This window comes from Macaca thibetana, chromosome 19 (assembly GCF_024542745.1).
Source record: "Macaca thibetana thibetana isolate TM-01 chromosome 19, ASM2454274v1, whole genome shotgun sequence".
In the NCBI taxonomy this organism is placed as follows: Eukaryota; Metazoa; Chordata; class Mammalia; order Primates; family Cercopithecidae; genus Macaca; species Macaca thibetana.
Window position 1 is genome coordinate 5,922,057 of NC_065596.1, and position 15,285 is coordinate 5,937,341.

General features: G+C 51.9%; 2 protein-coding genes across 10 annotated transcripts in view; one reads left to right on the forward strand and one right to left on the reverse strand.

Moving 5' to 3' along the window:
• Nucleotides 1-15,285, forward strand: part of FKBP8 (FKBP prolyl isomerase 8) — a 212,805-nt gene that overhangs the window by 151,120 nt on the left and 46,400 nt on the right. Inside the window, exon 1 of one of the 6 annotated variants that reach the window (XM_050769667.1) lies at nucleotides 4,689-4,693. The exons of 4 other annotated variants lie outside the window; for them this stretch is intronic. The gene's annotated coding sequence lies outside the window, so the exon portion shown is untranslated. Of the gene's footprint in view, nucleotides 1-4,688; nucleotides 4,694-13,684; nucleotides 13,689-15,285 lie in introns of those variants that run through there. One more of the 6 variants, XM_050769672.1, reaches the window with a different exon arrangement.
• Nucleotides 1-15,285, reverse strand: part of REX1BD (required for excision 1-B domain containing) — a 280,166-nt gene that overhangs the window by 115,133 nt on the left and 149,748 nt on the right. For 2 of the 4 annotated variants that reach the window (XM_050769778.1, XM_050769777.1), the window contains exons 2-6: nucleotides 3,798-3,920; nucleotides 3,621-3,703; nucleotides 3,015-3,219; nucleotides 1,717-1,796; nucleotides 264-493 (exon numbers count right to left, since the gene is read on the reverse strand). In XM_050769778.1, coding sequence (XP_050625735.1) covers nucleotides 421-493; nucleotides 1,717-1,796; nucleotides 3,015-3,219; nucleotides 3,621-3,703; nucleotides 3,798-3,896 — 540 coding nt within the window. In that variant the 5' untranslated portion in view covers nucleotides 3,897-3,920 and the 3' untranslated portion in view covers nucleotides 264-420. Of the gene's footprint in view, nucleotides 1-263; nucleotides 494-1,095; nucleotides 1,797-3,014; nucleotides 3,220-3,620; nucleotides 3,704-3,797; nucleotides 4,074-15,285 lie in introns of those variants that run through there. The other 2 variants (XR_007721536.1, XM_050769775.1) reach the window with 2 other exon arrangements.

The following is a 15,285-nucleotide window of genomic DNA, read 5'->3' on the forward strand; positions in this document are numbered from 1 at the left end:
CATGTGCCTATAGTCCCAGCTACTTGGGAGGCTGAGGCAGGAGGATCGTTTGAGCGGGGTGAAGCCGAGGCTGCAGTGAGCGGTGATCTCACCACTGCACTCCAGTCTTGGTGACAGAGCAAAGCCCTGTCTCAAGCAAAAAAACCTCAGAGTTTCTAGGGAGGGTGGGAGTCTTCTACCCATAATCCCTGGCCCTGTGGGGGTCCCCCCCTCCCCAGGCACACTGGCTGCAGTACCCTAGGACACAGAGATGGCAGAGCGGCTACAGAGGAAGGGCTTTTTATTGTGGGAGGTGTCTCGAACTGCACGAAGGTCAGCAGCGCAGTGGGGCGAGACCCCAGCCAGCTGGCGGTTAGGGCTGGGCTGGACGCCATCCGCCCCTTTTCCCATCTCCCTCGGCGCATCCCTGGGGAGCCGCCATCACTCGGCAGATTCCGCATCAAACCTGAGGTCCTGGAGAACCTCGCTGATCGCCTCCATGGTTTTAATTACCCTACAAGAGCGGATGGGAACTATAAATAAAACCCAGATGGGGTGAATTAGCTGCTGCCGCGAAGCTGCAAGAGGGCTGTGGCTGTGGTGAGCCCCGGGCCCTCCTGCCCGCCGCCAAACCTCCAGGCAGCACTAGCAGCAGGAGGGACCGCTTAGGTGCCTGGGAGAAGGGGTGGCCCCATAGGTCACAGTGGGCTGAGAGAAAAGGCCATCTGGGCTCTGGGCACAGTGGCTTACGCGTGTAATCCAGCATTTTGGGAAGAGGCAGGCGGATCACCTGAGGTCAGGAGTTCAAAACCAGTCTGGCCAACATGGCGAAACCCCGTCTCTACTAAAAATACAAGAACTAGCCAAGCGTGGGGGCAGGCATCTGTAATTCAAGCTACTTGGGAGGCTGAGGCAGAAGAATCGCTTGAACCTGGGAGGCAGAGGTTGAGGTGAGCCAAGATCGCGCCACTGCACTCCAGCCTGGGTGACAGAGCAAGACTCTGTCTCAAAAAATAGAAAAAAACGGAAAAAAAAAAAAAAAAAAAAAAAAGGACCGGGAGTGCTGGCTTATGCCTGTAATCCCAGCACTTTGGGAGGCTGAGGCGGGCAGATTACGAGGTCAGGAGATGGAGACCATCCTGGCCAACATGGAGAAACCCCGTCTCTACTAAAATACAAAACATTAGCTGGGCGTGGGGCACATGCCTGTAGTCCCAGCTACTTGGAAGGCTGAAGCAGGGGATTCATTTGAACCCAGGAGGCGGAGGTTGCAGGGAGCTGAGATCGCGCCACTGCACTTCAGCCTAGCGACCGAGTGACTCCATCTCAGCAAAAAAAAAAAAAAAAAAAAAAAAGGCCATCTTGGTGGGATGTGTAGCATCAGGAGGTTATGAAGCATGACTGTCAAATGTGTATGTACATGAGTGTGTGTGCTTGGGGGCTGAGAACAGGCATCTGAAGGTTTGTGCTCAGTGGGGCATGGGTGACAATATCCAAGCTCCACGGACAGCCACGTGTGCAGGATTGGCATGAGTCGAGGTACACAGCAGTGTCCCAGCAATGCACAGCGAAATTGATGTGAAGTTTCACAACTATGTCCTCTGGGGAAGTGTATATCTGAGGGCCACCAGATGAGAACACCATTGTACAGAGGCAGAGGGTTCCTCTGCTGGGTCTGACCGTGCCAACCCTGGTGCAAATTAAGCATAGCCAGGCGGCTTGGGCAGCAGCGCTCACTTCATTTTCAGCTGGTGCATCTGTACAGCGTCCTCCTGCCCCGCCAACTCTGGCGTCTCCATCAGCTGCAGCAGGGCCACCTGGTGGGGGAATGAGCAACGCGAAGGATGTCTCCACCGGCAGAAGCCACCCCCTGCCCTCCCAGGATGTTCAGGAAAAGACAGAGGCACCCAGAAAGGCAGTGCCCGGGTAGAACCACAAGGGGCAGTGCTTTGTGTAGGAAGAGTCCGAAATTCAGTTTAGAGGGGCTCTCAGAAGGCAGACAGCGAGCATGCCAGAGGCAGTGCTGAGCGCGATGTGGGCGTGGCCTGGGAAGAAAAGTGACGTCTTGTCTTAGCCAGGCAGTGGCCCTAGCGGTGGGTTAGACTGCGCCTCATGGTCCCAGGATAAAAGTAGGCTAAAAAGGCTGGACGCGGTGGCTCACGCCTGAAATCCCAGCACTCTGGAAAGCCGAGGAGGGCGGATCGCTTGAAACCAAGAGTTCGAGACCAGCCTTGCCCATATGGCAAAACCCCGTCTCTACTAAAAAAAAAAAAATACAAAAATTAGCCGGGCGTGGCGGGGCACGCCTCTAATCCCAGCTACGCAGGGGGCTGAGGCAGGAGAATTGCTTGAACCCGGGAGGCAGAGGTTGCAGTTAGCGGAGATCGCGCCATTGCACTCTAGCCTGGGTGACAAGAGCGAGACCCTGTCTTTAAAAAAGGAAAAGAAAAAAGGCCAAAAAGAGGCTGAGACGGGTAGCTCATGGGGGGCGTGTCCTAGGAATTCCAGAGCAGATCTCGGTGTGGGCGTGGCCTCACGTAGATGTGACCGGCCACACACACACACACACACACACACGCATGGTTGCAGGGCCTAGTAGGCGGATCCCAGGAGAGAAATAGGCAAAAAAAACTAAAGCTGTGATGGAGGAATACGGAGGAGGCGTAGCCTGGGAACCCCCTCGCCTGTATCTATGGAAGGTTGGGGGTGGGACAGGAGAAGCGGAAGAGTGTGGGTGGAGCATTGTTGGGGCGGGACCTGGGCGTGCTGGAATAGCATTTAGGCGGGGCTGGGAGAAAGTGGGAATGCTCTAGGAATAAGGACAAAACTTGGAAAAAAAATTGGGTATAAACAGCAAGGGCAAGGTCCAAGAATCCTCAAGTGAAGACTTAATAGAGGATTGATGTGGGACTGTAAGGGCTGAGGTCTGTGTATGGGATACTGGGACCACCCCCCAGTCCATCAACCAGGGGTGCGCCACGAGAGGAACCGGCCAGGGTCCTAGGGACGCGGCGGGGAATGGGTGGTGGCCTCACCGTGCCCAGCCGCGTCTGCTCCAGCTCCTGCAGGCTGCGCACGTGGCTGGCGAGCAGCGGCTGCCTGCGAGGCCCGGCCAGCTCTGCTTCCACCGCCAGCACCTCCCGCGAGGCGGCGGCGAAGGCCTGAGTCACCTCGTGCACTGTGCTCCGGTAGCGCGCGAAGTCGTAGTCCGGGCCGCTGCGCAGGTACTGGCGGTGGCCTCTGCGGCAGGTGGGGACCCTGAGGCCGCGCCCCTAGGTTCTCAGGCTCTGCACCCGCGCCAACCACCTAAAAGGCCCCCAGGAAGTGTCCCCGGCCCCCAGAGGGGAGGACTGGTAGGTAGGAAGGACGCTTCCTGACTCCCGCAGGGGAACCCGAGACAGGCCCACCCCTGCTCTTGGGGAGGAGAGAGAAGCCACGAGGAGTGGGTCGTCGGGTAGTGAGGACGTGCTGTGGGGCCTTTCTCGTGAAGGTGAGGACTCGGTGCCCCGAAATCCCCGCCGCATCTGACTCTGCAGCCGCGCGAGGACCCAGCTCCTCCTCCAGGCACGCCGGCCGAAAGCACGCCCACGCCCAGAGCGGGCGGGGAACTGAACCCTGAACCCCTGCGCACCCCCACTCACTCCTCCAGTCGGCGGAAGCCCTGCGCGCGCTCAGCCTGCAGCTGGTGGATGCGCTGCACCAGCGTCCGGATCGGGGCGTCTTTCTGTGGGGCGGGGGGCACGGCTGGGGTATGTAACCGGCGCCCCTGGGTCTGCGCCGCCCGCCCCGCGCCCGTTCCCGCTCGGGCCTGGACTCACCCAGGGCCACGCCAGCTCCTTGCGTCCCGGAGCTTCGGTGGTCTCCTCAGGAGCGGGCACTGCGGGGACCGTGGGCTCCGCCGCGGTCTGGGTGATCATGACTGCGCAGCCTGGCCAGGCTCCGGAGCAGGTCCTTCCACTGCGTCCGACGCCCCCTACAGGCCGGGAGGTCCACGGACCCCCACCCTGCGGCTGGCCAGCCACGAGACCTCGGGGAAGAAAGGCGAGCCAAGACCGCGGGCCGCCCAAGCAAGCCCTCCATCCTCCACCCACTCTTTCTTTTTTTTTTTTTTTTTTTTTTTTTTTTTTTTTTTCGAGACGGAGTCTCGCTCTACCGCCCAGACTGGAGTGCAGTGGCCGGATCTCAGCTCACTGCAAGCTCCGCCTCCCGGGTTTACGCCATTCTCCTGCCTCAGCCTCCCGAGCAGTTGGGACTACAGGCGCCTGCCACCGCGCCCGGCTAGTTTTTTTGTATTTTTTAGTAGAGACGGGGTTTCACCGTGTTAGCCAGGATGGTCTCGATCTCCTGACCTCGTGATCCGCCCGTCTCGGCCTCCCAAAGTGCTGGGATTACAGGCTTGAGCCACCGCGCCCGGCCATCCACCCACTCTTCTTGTTCCGGTCCAGCGATCGCGTTTTTCCTTGAATGTGCTGCTCTGAATACAGAACAGCTGTTAGCCTTGAGTTCGTTTCTATGCTTGTATCTCAACACCGACTTCCACGTGAAGCGGGTATTGAGCGTGGATTTTGACATTCAAGAGCGTTAAGTAAGCCTGGGCAACCTAGGGAGGCCCGCTCTCTACAGAAAAAACAGCCCGACATGGTGGCTCCCGCCTATAGTCCCAGTTACTCGGGAGGCTGAGGTGGGAGGATTGCTTGAGCCTGGGAGTTGGGGGCTGCCATGAGCTATGACCGTGCCACTGCACTCCAGCCGGAGCCACAGTGAGACTGCCTCAATAAAAGTGCAGTGGCTGGAACTCCACCGACATTAACAGAGATTCGCTGGCTGTCCAGAGAATCACAGGGGTGAAGACAAGATTCAGTGACAGGGACGGTGTCAACGGCCCTCCGAATTGAATTGGGTGTCTTATGTAATAGCCCTGAGCCTGGGGCATAGCAGGGGCCAGTACGACCTCAAAGTACAGAGGAGGCCTTGGAGCTTCCTGCTGGAGGGATCCACGGGCTAGATTGAGCTTTGGAAAGCTTCCTCCTCCAGGGACCCAGCCGGAGGAGTAGGAAGATGCTGGTAGCCTAACCTAGTGAAGAGGGACCAGCTCAGGTATGGGGTGACAGACACCAGCCTTCAAGGGGGAACGGACTAGGCTGTTAGTGAGTCGGGAGTTTTTCCTGCCGATGGGTTCGTGGTCTCACTAACTTTGAAGAATGAAGCTGTGGACCTTCGCGGTGTGTGTTACAGCTCAAAAAGAGTCCACAGACCGGGAGAGTGAGCAGCAGCGCAGTTTATTGAACAAAGCGAAAGGAAAGCTTCCACAAGCTGGAAGGGGACCCAGAAGGGTTGCAGTTACTGGCTCGCTAGGGCTTATATCCCGGTGTTACCCCCTTCCCTTTTTATCCATTGAGAGTGGTTCTTTTTTCAATCCTCCCTTGGAGTGGTTTTTATTATTATTATTATTTTTTTTTTTTTTTGAGACAGAATCTCGCTCTGTCACCCAGGCTGGAGTGCAGTGGCGCCATCTCGGCTCACTGCAAGCTCTGCCTCCCGGGTTCACGCCATTCTCCTGCCTCAGCCTCCCGAGTAGCTGGGACTACAGGGCGCCACCACGCCCAGCTAATTTTTTGTATTTTTAGTAGAGACGGGGTTTCACTGTGTTGACCAGGATCGTCTCAATCTCCTGACCTCGTGATCCACCCGCCTTGGGCTCCCAAGTGCTGGGATTACAGGCGTGAGCCACCGCACCCGGCCTGGAGCCGTTAATTTTGAATCCTTCACTCCATTGGTTAAGAACTCAAAACCCTGAGTCACAGGGGTCTTCTGTGAAAATCCCTGAACTGGCCCAGAAAGTCCCACCAACTCCACCCCTCAGTCCCCTCTCTCAACAGAAGACCCCAACTGCTGTTGGGGTGTGGGACAATGACGGCTCTAATTGCTTCCTGCTAAATAGGGCCATAGAACGGGTCCTGTAGCTGAGGTTTCCTCGTGAGCGGTGGTTTGGGTGTCAACGTCCAGGTATGGGCTGGCCGTCTAGGGTGCTGATAATAGGTGCTGGTTGAAGTTATCCAAGGTTCCATCTACAGTACCATTTCTAGTTTCATTGATTCTATTCGGGAAGAAACGAAGCAGATGAGGGAATTGAAAAGACATGGGCCAAAGGTTACTCCCAGAATAAGGAGGGGACCTAAAAATGGAAGAAGCCAGGAGAGAACACGCTGTGAGAACCCTGAGGTAGCTTCGGTTGTCCCACTGTGTAGTCTGCTGGCTCTATTCTGAAGTCTTTTTTTTTTTTTTTTTTGGAGATGGAGTCTCGCTCTGTCGCCCAGGCTGGAGTGCAGTGGCTGGATCTCAGCTCACTGCAAGCTCCGCCTCCCGGGTTCACGCCATTCTCCTGCCTCAGCCTCCTGAGTAGCTGGGACTACAGGCGCCCACCACCTCGCCCGGCTAGTTTTTTGTATTTTTTTAGTAGAGACGGGGTTTCACCGTGTTAGCCAGGATGGTCTTGATCTCCCGACCTCGTGATCCGCCCGTCTCGGCCTCCCAAAGTGCTGGGATTACAGGCTTGAGCCACCGCGCCTGGCCATTCTGAAGTCATTTAATTCCATCTCTGACTATGCCTGATTTACTGACAAAAAAACAACATTCCTGGCTCAGAAAAAGGCACGTTCCTCCCCTTTCAGCAGTGAGGACATCTAGTGCTTCGCCCGTTCTGGAGAACCACGGCTGCTAATGAGTCTGTTTGGTCCTGGATTTGAGTAAGTTGGAGAGAGATTTCATCTAGGCTTTCTCTTAGTTCTTTAGAGAGAGTTAAGGATACTGTGAGCCCAGCGGTTCCAGTTTCTAGGGTGGTAGTAAATCCTAAACCAGCCAATAGAGGAAGTAGTGAGATTGCTCTCCGCTGAAGCTTACCATGAATGGGCACAGCTACTGCCTCTTCTGAAAAGGAATAAGTCACAGGAGGTACTATGTAGGCTAAAGTACAAGTTCCTGTCCAGTTGGTGGGAGGCAAATATAGAAGGATCTTCCACACACAAAGAAAACTCCTTGTCGGGGTTCTATACACCCCTGTAGCTGAAAATCTCATAAGGGCTGGGGTTGGTCTAAATTCATTTCTCGTTCCCATGATTTGAGAGTTTGGGACAAATGGACGACTCCTAGCGGTTGGAGGTGAATATAATTTGCCGAGGACGTATTACGGGGTTCCTCTAAGGCAAACCGGTGGCTAGCAGCAATAAGAAAAACTCATGCTCCACAGACAGGAAGCAGGGGGCAATGGGTTTTTTTAACCCTTCGCCTGTGAGAGAGGAACAAAGTCCCAGGAGGGGAATATCCTGGGCAAAGGGAAGTCTGCCCCAGCAGTAATTGCTTGTTTTGGTCTCTGGTGGGGAAATTATTTGGCTTGGGTTGGTAAATCTTAAGGGACAGGTGACTGAAATAGGGTTTCCAAGGAGCTCATGTTTATTTCCACAAAACGTAGGGGTGCCAGTAGTGATACTGTAGGAATTAGAATATTTGAACTCTAGATCCAAGGGAAGCGTATAGTTGCAGCCAGCCATGTGTCCCACATCTTGTGATCCTGGGAACACTTGATGGGAGATACAAAGGAGTGGAGGCGAAGAGAAGGAGGTTATTGTGCCCACAGAACCTATGATTGGGATGACTGATATAGTGAATTGTCGGAGAATGGCAGCGGCTGCTTTTAAGGCTGCTTGAGCCCTGTCAGGGAAATTGGACCTATCACTAGGATGAAAAAATCCTGGGCCCTTAGAAGTGTTAGCTATGTATAAGGCTGTAGAGCTTTCCACCCATATGTTGAGGGGGGCCGGAACTGCTATATATAAGGGGGAATGAGCGTTCATGAAAACCCAACAGGATGAGTTACTCTGGCTGGGATGTGCTTCAAATAAAAACCTGGAGGACGGCTGGGCACGGTGGCTCAAGCCTGTAATCCCAACACTTTGGGAGGCCGAGACGGGCGGATCACGCGGTCAGGAGATTGAGACCATCCTGCCTAACCCGGTGAAACCCCGTCTCTACTAAAAAATACAAAACACTAGCCGGGCGAGGTGGCGGGCGCCTGTAGTCCCAGCTACTTCGGAGGCTGAGGCAGGAGAATGGCGTAAACCCAGGAAGCGGAGCTTGCAGTGAGCTGAGATCCGGCCATTGCACTCCAGCCTGGGCGACAGAGCGAGACTCCCTCTCAAAAAAAAAACAGAAACAAAAACAAAAAAACCTGGAGGACATGTTTATAATTCCCTCAAGATCAGGGGAAGAGGTTGAATGGGAAAAGGTTAAGACTTGGGCAAAGGCAAGGAAAGATAGAATGTTAGAGTACATTCTGATTTTAAAACAAGAACTGAGGTAGAACTTATGAGCACTGATTAATTTCCTGTGGTTTTTCCTTCTGAAAGAGGATACGTAGGTCTTCCAATGACTCACAGGTATAAGAAGGTTTGTCTGGCTGACTCTTAGATTCTCAAACTAATGATTCTGTGGGTTTTTCAGGCTGAGTCCAAGGTTTGATTTGGGTGTGATGGATCCAAGACTCCACTTGACTTGACTGCAGTTGGAGTGGAGAGGGTAACTGAATATCTTCCTTCCCAGGATAGATTTAGGGATGGGGAGGTAGAGGAGAGGGACTTGACTAATACTAGATGCCCGGGATGGAACAATGCTTTTCCCTTTTCTCAGTGGCATCCCTCGGGTAATGTCTTAAGGATTTGTTGGTACCTAGCCAAAGAAGTTATGTCCTTGACTAAGTTGGCAGTTTCTCAATCAAGTAAGAGGTCGTTTGTGAGAAAAGGCCGTCCATATAGCATTTCATAAGGACTGAGTCCTATCTTGTAGGGAGAATTTCGGATCCTTAATAATGCTATGGGCAAGAAGGTAGGCAGGCCATGGGAGGTGAGTTTCATGTGTTAATTTCTTTTTTCTTTTTCTTTTTATTTTTTATTATTATTATACTTTAAGTTCTAGGGTACATGTGCATAACGTGCAGGTTTGTTACATATGTATACTTGTGCCATGTTGATGTGCTGCACCCATCAACTCATCAACTAGTCAGCATCCATCAACTCGTCATTTACATCAGGTATAACTCCCAATGCAGTCCCTCCCCCCTGCCCCCTCATGTGTTAATTTCCTTAAGTGCCTTTTGAGTATTTCATTCATCTTCTTGACTTTCCCTGAGGATTGTTGTCCCCAGGCACAATGAAGGTGATATTGTATTCCTAGCGCCTTGGAAATTCCCTGAGTCACCGTAGTTCTGAAAGCCAGGCCATTATCATTTTGTAAACTACAGGGAAGTCTAAACCTAGGAATTATTTCACGGACCAGGCTTTGATTACCTCCTGGGCCTTTTCTGTCTTACAGGGGAAGGCTTCAACCCAATTCGTGAAGGTATCAACACAAACTAGTAAGTATTGAAGTCCTCGTGACTTAGGCATATGAGTGAAATCTAACCGCCATTCCTCTCCAGGGTAGCGGCCTGTCCTTTGTTCTCCCTGAGGGGGTTGGTGATGGACCAAGGGGGTCATTCCTTTGGCACACTTCGCAGGCCTTGACTATCTGCCGGATAGTTTTAAGGAGGTCTCATCCAGTGAACAGAGATTTGGCCATTTGATGGGCATACTCAATACCCATATGGAATGTTTGGTGAAGGGTTTTAAGTATTTTCCATTGAATAGCTGCGGGTGTGAGCACCTTTTCCTCCTCAGTAGCTAGCCATCCTTAGGGGAGAAAACTATGTCCCCGTGAAAGTCCTCATTCTGTTTCTGCAGGGGAATACTGGGGCCTGGTCTCCTGAAGGGGGTTATCCCATACCAAGGGTCCCTCCATAGGTGTTTCTAATGGGCGGTCCCGTCTTGTGGCAACTTTGGCCTTGGCGTCTGCCCAGCAATTTCCTTCTGCCTCCATTCCTTCGCCTTTCCGATGGCCTCGGCAGTGCAAGACTGCCACTTCCTTGGGTTTTTGTAATAATTTCTTTTTCTTTTTTTTTTTTTTTGATACGGAGTCTCGCTCTGTCGTCCAGGCTGGAATGCAGTGGCGCGATCTCAGCTCACTGCAAGCTCCACCTCCTGGGTTCACGCCATTCTCCTGCCTCAGCCTCCCAACTAGCTGGGACTATAGGCGCCCGCCACCACACCTGGCTAATTTTTTATATTTTTAGTAGAGACGGGGTTTCACCATGTGAGCCAGTATGGTCTCGATCTCCTGACCTTGTGATCTGTCCATCTCAGCCTCCCAAAGTGCTGGGATTACAGGCATGAGCCACTGCGCCCAGCCGGGTTTTTGTAATAATTTCATAATTTCTTCATGGTATTTAATGGGTGTTCCTCCGGAGGTTAGGAACTCCCTTTCTTTCCATATGGCAGCATGGGCATGTAGAACTAGATAAGCACATTTGCCGTCCATATACACATTTATTCTTTTTCCCTTTCCCAGCTCTAAAGCTTGGGTAAGCGCCACCAGTTCTGCTAACTGGGCGCTGGTCCCTGGGGGAAGGGGCCCACTTTCAACTACTGCTTTATCACTAACTATGGCATATCCTGCCCTTCGTAATCCCTTTTCTACAAATGAACTTCCATCAGTATATAGGTTGAGGTCAGGGTTGGTTAAGGGGACCTCTAAAAGATCCTCCCGGGCAGCCTAAGTTTGGGCTATGACCTGTTGACAGTCATGTTCTATTGGTCCTTCTTTTTCTGGGAGAAAGCCAGGTTAAGAGCTGCACAAGTGCGCATCTGAAGCACTGGTCCCTCAAGTAATAAGGCCTGGTACCTAAGTAGGTGATTGTCTGACAGCCACAAATCTCCTTAGCAGTTAGCGTGCCGTTTACATCGTGAGTAGTCCATACAGTGAGGTCTCTCCCTTGTATTATTTTGACGGCCTCTGATACTAAAATGGCCACTGCAGCTACCACCCGTAGACAATGAGACCAACCCTTTGCTACCACATCAATTTCTTTTCTCAAATATGCTGCTGGCTGTATGGTAGTCCCTCGAGTCTAGGTAAGGACTCCAAGAGTTATTCCGATTCTTTCTGTGACATATAAAGAGAAATAGCTGGACTCAAAACTGGGGCTTGGCCGGGCGCGGTGGCTCAAGCCTGTAATCCCAGCACTTTGGGAGGCCGAGATGGGCGGATCACAAGGTCAGGAGATCGAGACCATCCTGGCTAACACAGTGAAACCCCATCTCTACTAAAAAAAAATACAAAAAACTAGCCGGGCGACATGGCGGGCGCCTGTAATCCCAGCTACTTGGGAGGCTGAGGCAGGAGAATGGTGTAAACCCGGGAGGTGGAGCTTGCAGTGAGCTGAGATCCGGCCACTGCACTCCAGCCTGGGCGACAGAGCCAGACTCCGTCTCAAAAAAAAAACAAAAAAAACAAAAAAAAAAACCTGGGGCTTGTGTTAAGGCCTGTCTTAGGGTTCTGAAGGCTGCCTCTGCCTCTGGTCCCCATTCTATCAAATGAGTGTTAGCTTTTTGGGTCTCCTTAATTAGAGCGTAAAGTGGCCTGGCCATTTCGCCACATCTGGGGATCCACAGTCAGCAAGAGCCTGTTATTCCAAGAAACTCTCACGACTGTTTTAATGTCTTAGCGTGAGGATAAGCCAGTATAGACTGGATACGTTCTTTGCTGAGAGCCCTGGTTCTTTTAGCCCAAACCAGCCCTAGGTATTTGACCTGCTGTAAACAAAGCTGGGCCTTTGATTTAGATACTTTGTAACCTCGATCAGCTAGAAGGTTTAAAAGATCTTGGGTAGCCTGATGGCACAGGGTCTCCGAACAGGTAGCTAGACATAAGTCATCCATATATTGAAGAATTAGGGTCCCTGGGTGCAAGAAGTGACTTAAATCTTGGGCGACTGCTTGGCCAAAGAGGTGAGGGCTGTCTCTAAATCTCTGGTGCAAGACGGTCCAGATGAGCTGAGATGTTTGATCTGAGGGATCCTCAAAGGCAAATAGGAATTGAGAGTCAGGGTGTAGAGGGATACAGAAAAAGGCATCTTTAAGATTCAGGACTGTAAACCACTCTGCTGCTTCTGGTATTTGAGAGAGTTATGTCTAAGGGTTGAGTACAGCTGGGTATAAAGGAATTACGGCCTCATTCATGAGCCTGAGGTCCTGCACCAACCTCCATTGACTGTTTGGTTTTTGTAACCCTAGAATTGGGGTTGTTACAGGGGCTGTTACAACATCTTACTGGGCCTTGGGCTTTTAAATTTTTAACAATACCTTGTAATCCCTTTTGAGCTTCAGGTCTTAGGGGGTATTGTCTTTGGTAAGGGAAAGAGGTGGGGTCTTTTAGTTTGATTTGGACTGGACAGGCGTTCTTTGCCCTTCCAAATTGTCCTTCTAATGCCCAAACCTCAGGGTTGATTCCTTCCTCAAGTAGGGGACAACAGATAGATGTTTTGTTCCCTGTATTCATACAGATGATAGTTCCTGCTTTGGCTAGTATGTTCCTCACAGTACAGATGATAGTTCCTGCTTTGGCTCAAGCCTGTATGCACTTTGGGAGGCCGAGACGGGCGGATCACTCACAGTAAAGGCTAACACAGTGAAAGTCTTACTAAAAAATACAAAAAACTAGCGGGCGAAGTGGCGGGCGCCTGTAGTCCCAGCTACTTGGGAGGCTGAGGCAGGAGGAACCCGGGAGGCGGAGCTTGCAGTGACTGAAGGCCAAAGCCTTAAGCATGACTCCGTCTTCCCAGTTACAGCTAAGGGGGTGGGAGAAACACCTGGTTACAGGTTGTTCCAGGATCCCTCGGATGGTAACAGACCTTGAGGACAGCCATCCAGGGCAGGACAGTAGAACTGAGAAGGCCGCACCAGTGTCCAGGAGAAAGTCGATTTCCTGGCCCTTAATGGTTAAACTTACCCAGGGCTCTGTGAGTGTGATGACACAAGCTGGTGCTTGCCGCGGTCACCCTCTGTCCTGTTGCTGGATCATCTGGTTGGGGACTTCTGGCCCAGAGAACCTTCGTCCTCTGAGACAGTGTGCCTTCCAGTGATCACCTTGGCATAGTGGACATGGGTGAGGTGGCAGCTTATTTCTCACTGGACAATCTTTTTTTTTTTTTTTTTTTTTTTTTGAGAGGGAGTCTCGCTCTGTTGCCCAGGCTGGAGTGCAGTGGCCGGATCTCAGCTCACTGCAAGCTCCGCCTCCCGGGTTTACGCCATTCTCCTGCCTCAGCCTCCAAGTAGCTGGGATTACAGGCACCCACCACCTCACCCGCTAGTTTTTTGTATTTTTTAGTAGAGACGGGGTTTCACCGGTTAGCCAGGATGGTCTCGATCTCCTGACCTTGTGATCCACCCGTCTCGGCTTCCCAAAGTGCTGGGATTACAGGCTTGAGCCACCGCGCCCGGCCTGGACAATCTTTTTTAAAGTGTCCTTGTAAACTGCACTGATAACAAGCCCTGCTGGGCGATCGGCCTGCTCCATTTTTTTCTCCTCTCTGAACTGCCAAGGTTTGTCTGTCTGAGGGCCACGACTAAAGCTGCAGCCTTTCTTTTATCCCGCTTTTCCTTTTTGGCCTGTTCCTCTTGGTCCCTGTTATAGAACACCGAGGTTGCCAGGTTTAATGATGCCTCCAAATTTTGCTCGGGGCCCAAGGCTAACTTTTGGAGCTTTTTCCTAATGTCTGCAGCTGACTGAGTAATAAATTTGTCCTTTAAAATTAACTGGCCTTTGAGGGAATCTGGTGACAGGGGAGTATACTTTCTCAAGGCCTCCCTCAGCCTTTCAAGGAAGGCAATAGGGTTTTCTTCCTTCCCTTGGGTTACGGTAGACATTATTGAATAGTTCATGGGCTTTTTCCTAGTTCTCCTTAACCCTTCTAGGGAACAGGTCAGTAAATGTTTGCGATTCCAGTCCCCATGATCTGAGTCAGGGTCTCAGTGGGGATCCATACTGGAAACTGCTTGCTGGCCAGTAGGAAACCGCTCTCTTCTGATGTCATTCTATCACTTATTTGACTGAGGTACGAGGTATCCCCAAACTCTCAGGCTGCTGTTAAAGCAGCATTCTTCTCATCAGAGGTTAGGGTCTGATCAAGCAGTAACATGACCTCTCTCCAGGAAAGGTCAAAAGATTGTCCCAGACCCTGTAGGACATCTATGTATCTGTCGGGGTCATCTGTGAACTTTCTTAAGTCTGTCTTAATTTGCTTTAGATCAGAGAGGGAAAAGGGAACATGTACTCGGGTTGGGCCAAATTCCCCTCTTATAGCCTGAAGAGGACATAGCCAGGGGCCAATGGGGTCTCTTGGCTCTTTGAAGGCTCTTTGTTCCCTTTTGGGCTGTAGAAGCCAGAGAGGTTCAGCACTAGTAGGAGGAGCTGTGGGGAGGCCTGGGTATGGGGTAGACTTTGAGGACTCCCTGTGGGGTGCAGGTTACATGTCTTACACAATCGTGGGTTATCCTTTAATGAGAAGAAGGTCTGAACACATGGTACCTCACTCCATTTGCCTTCTCGTTTACAAAGCAGATCTAGTTGCAGGATGGTATTATAGTTTATGCTTCCCTCAGGTGGCCACTCTTCTCCTCCTGGAAGAGGATATTGTGGCCAGGCAGTGCTGCAGAAAAATATAAGCTGCTTCTTCTTCAATGTCTGGGAATCAAATTGGTCCCAGTTATTCAGAATACACCTCAGGGGCGACTTCGCTTTGGAGGGAACCTCTCCCATCTGAAAGGAAAGCATAGGGATGCCCGCACCCCTAGTCATTCCCAGTGGACACTGGTTCTAGGGCGTCCCCTATTGTTTTAGTGTCCTTTTTCCAGGGTGCACAACCACCCATGGAACCCTGCTTATCGGATTTAATTGTGCCTACCGACATAGCAGTTTCTTTTTTTTTTTTTTTTTGAGACGGAGTCTCGCTCTGTCGCCCAGGCTGGAGTGCAGTGGCCGGATCTCGGCTCACTGCAAGCTCCACCTCCCGGGTTCACGCCATTCTCCTGCCTCAGCCTCCCGAGTAGCTGGGACTACAGGCGCCCGCCACCGCGCCCGCTAATTTTTTGTATTTTTTAGCAGAGATGGGGTTTCACCACCGTGGTCTCGATCTCCTGACCTTGTGATCCGCCTGCCTCGGCCTCCCAAAGTGCTGGGATTACAGCGCGTGACCCACTCTTTTCCCTCCCTTCTTAGCCACAAATGAGGCCAGGCTGCTGGGTTTAGTGGCCTCTTACCAGTACAACGGAAAACAGTTTTTGTTCCAGTTTGTGGGTTCTAAGTTCAGGGTGTATTCTTAGGTGGTTAACAAGGCTCCAATTAGCATATTTCTGAGCTTGAAACTGCCCCAGGACTCCCTGT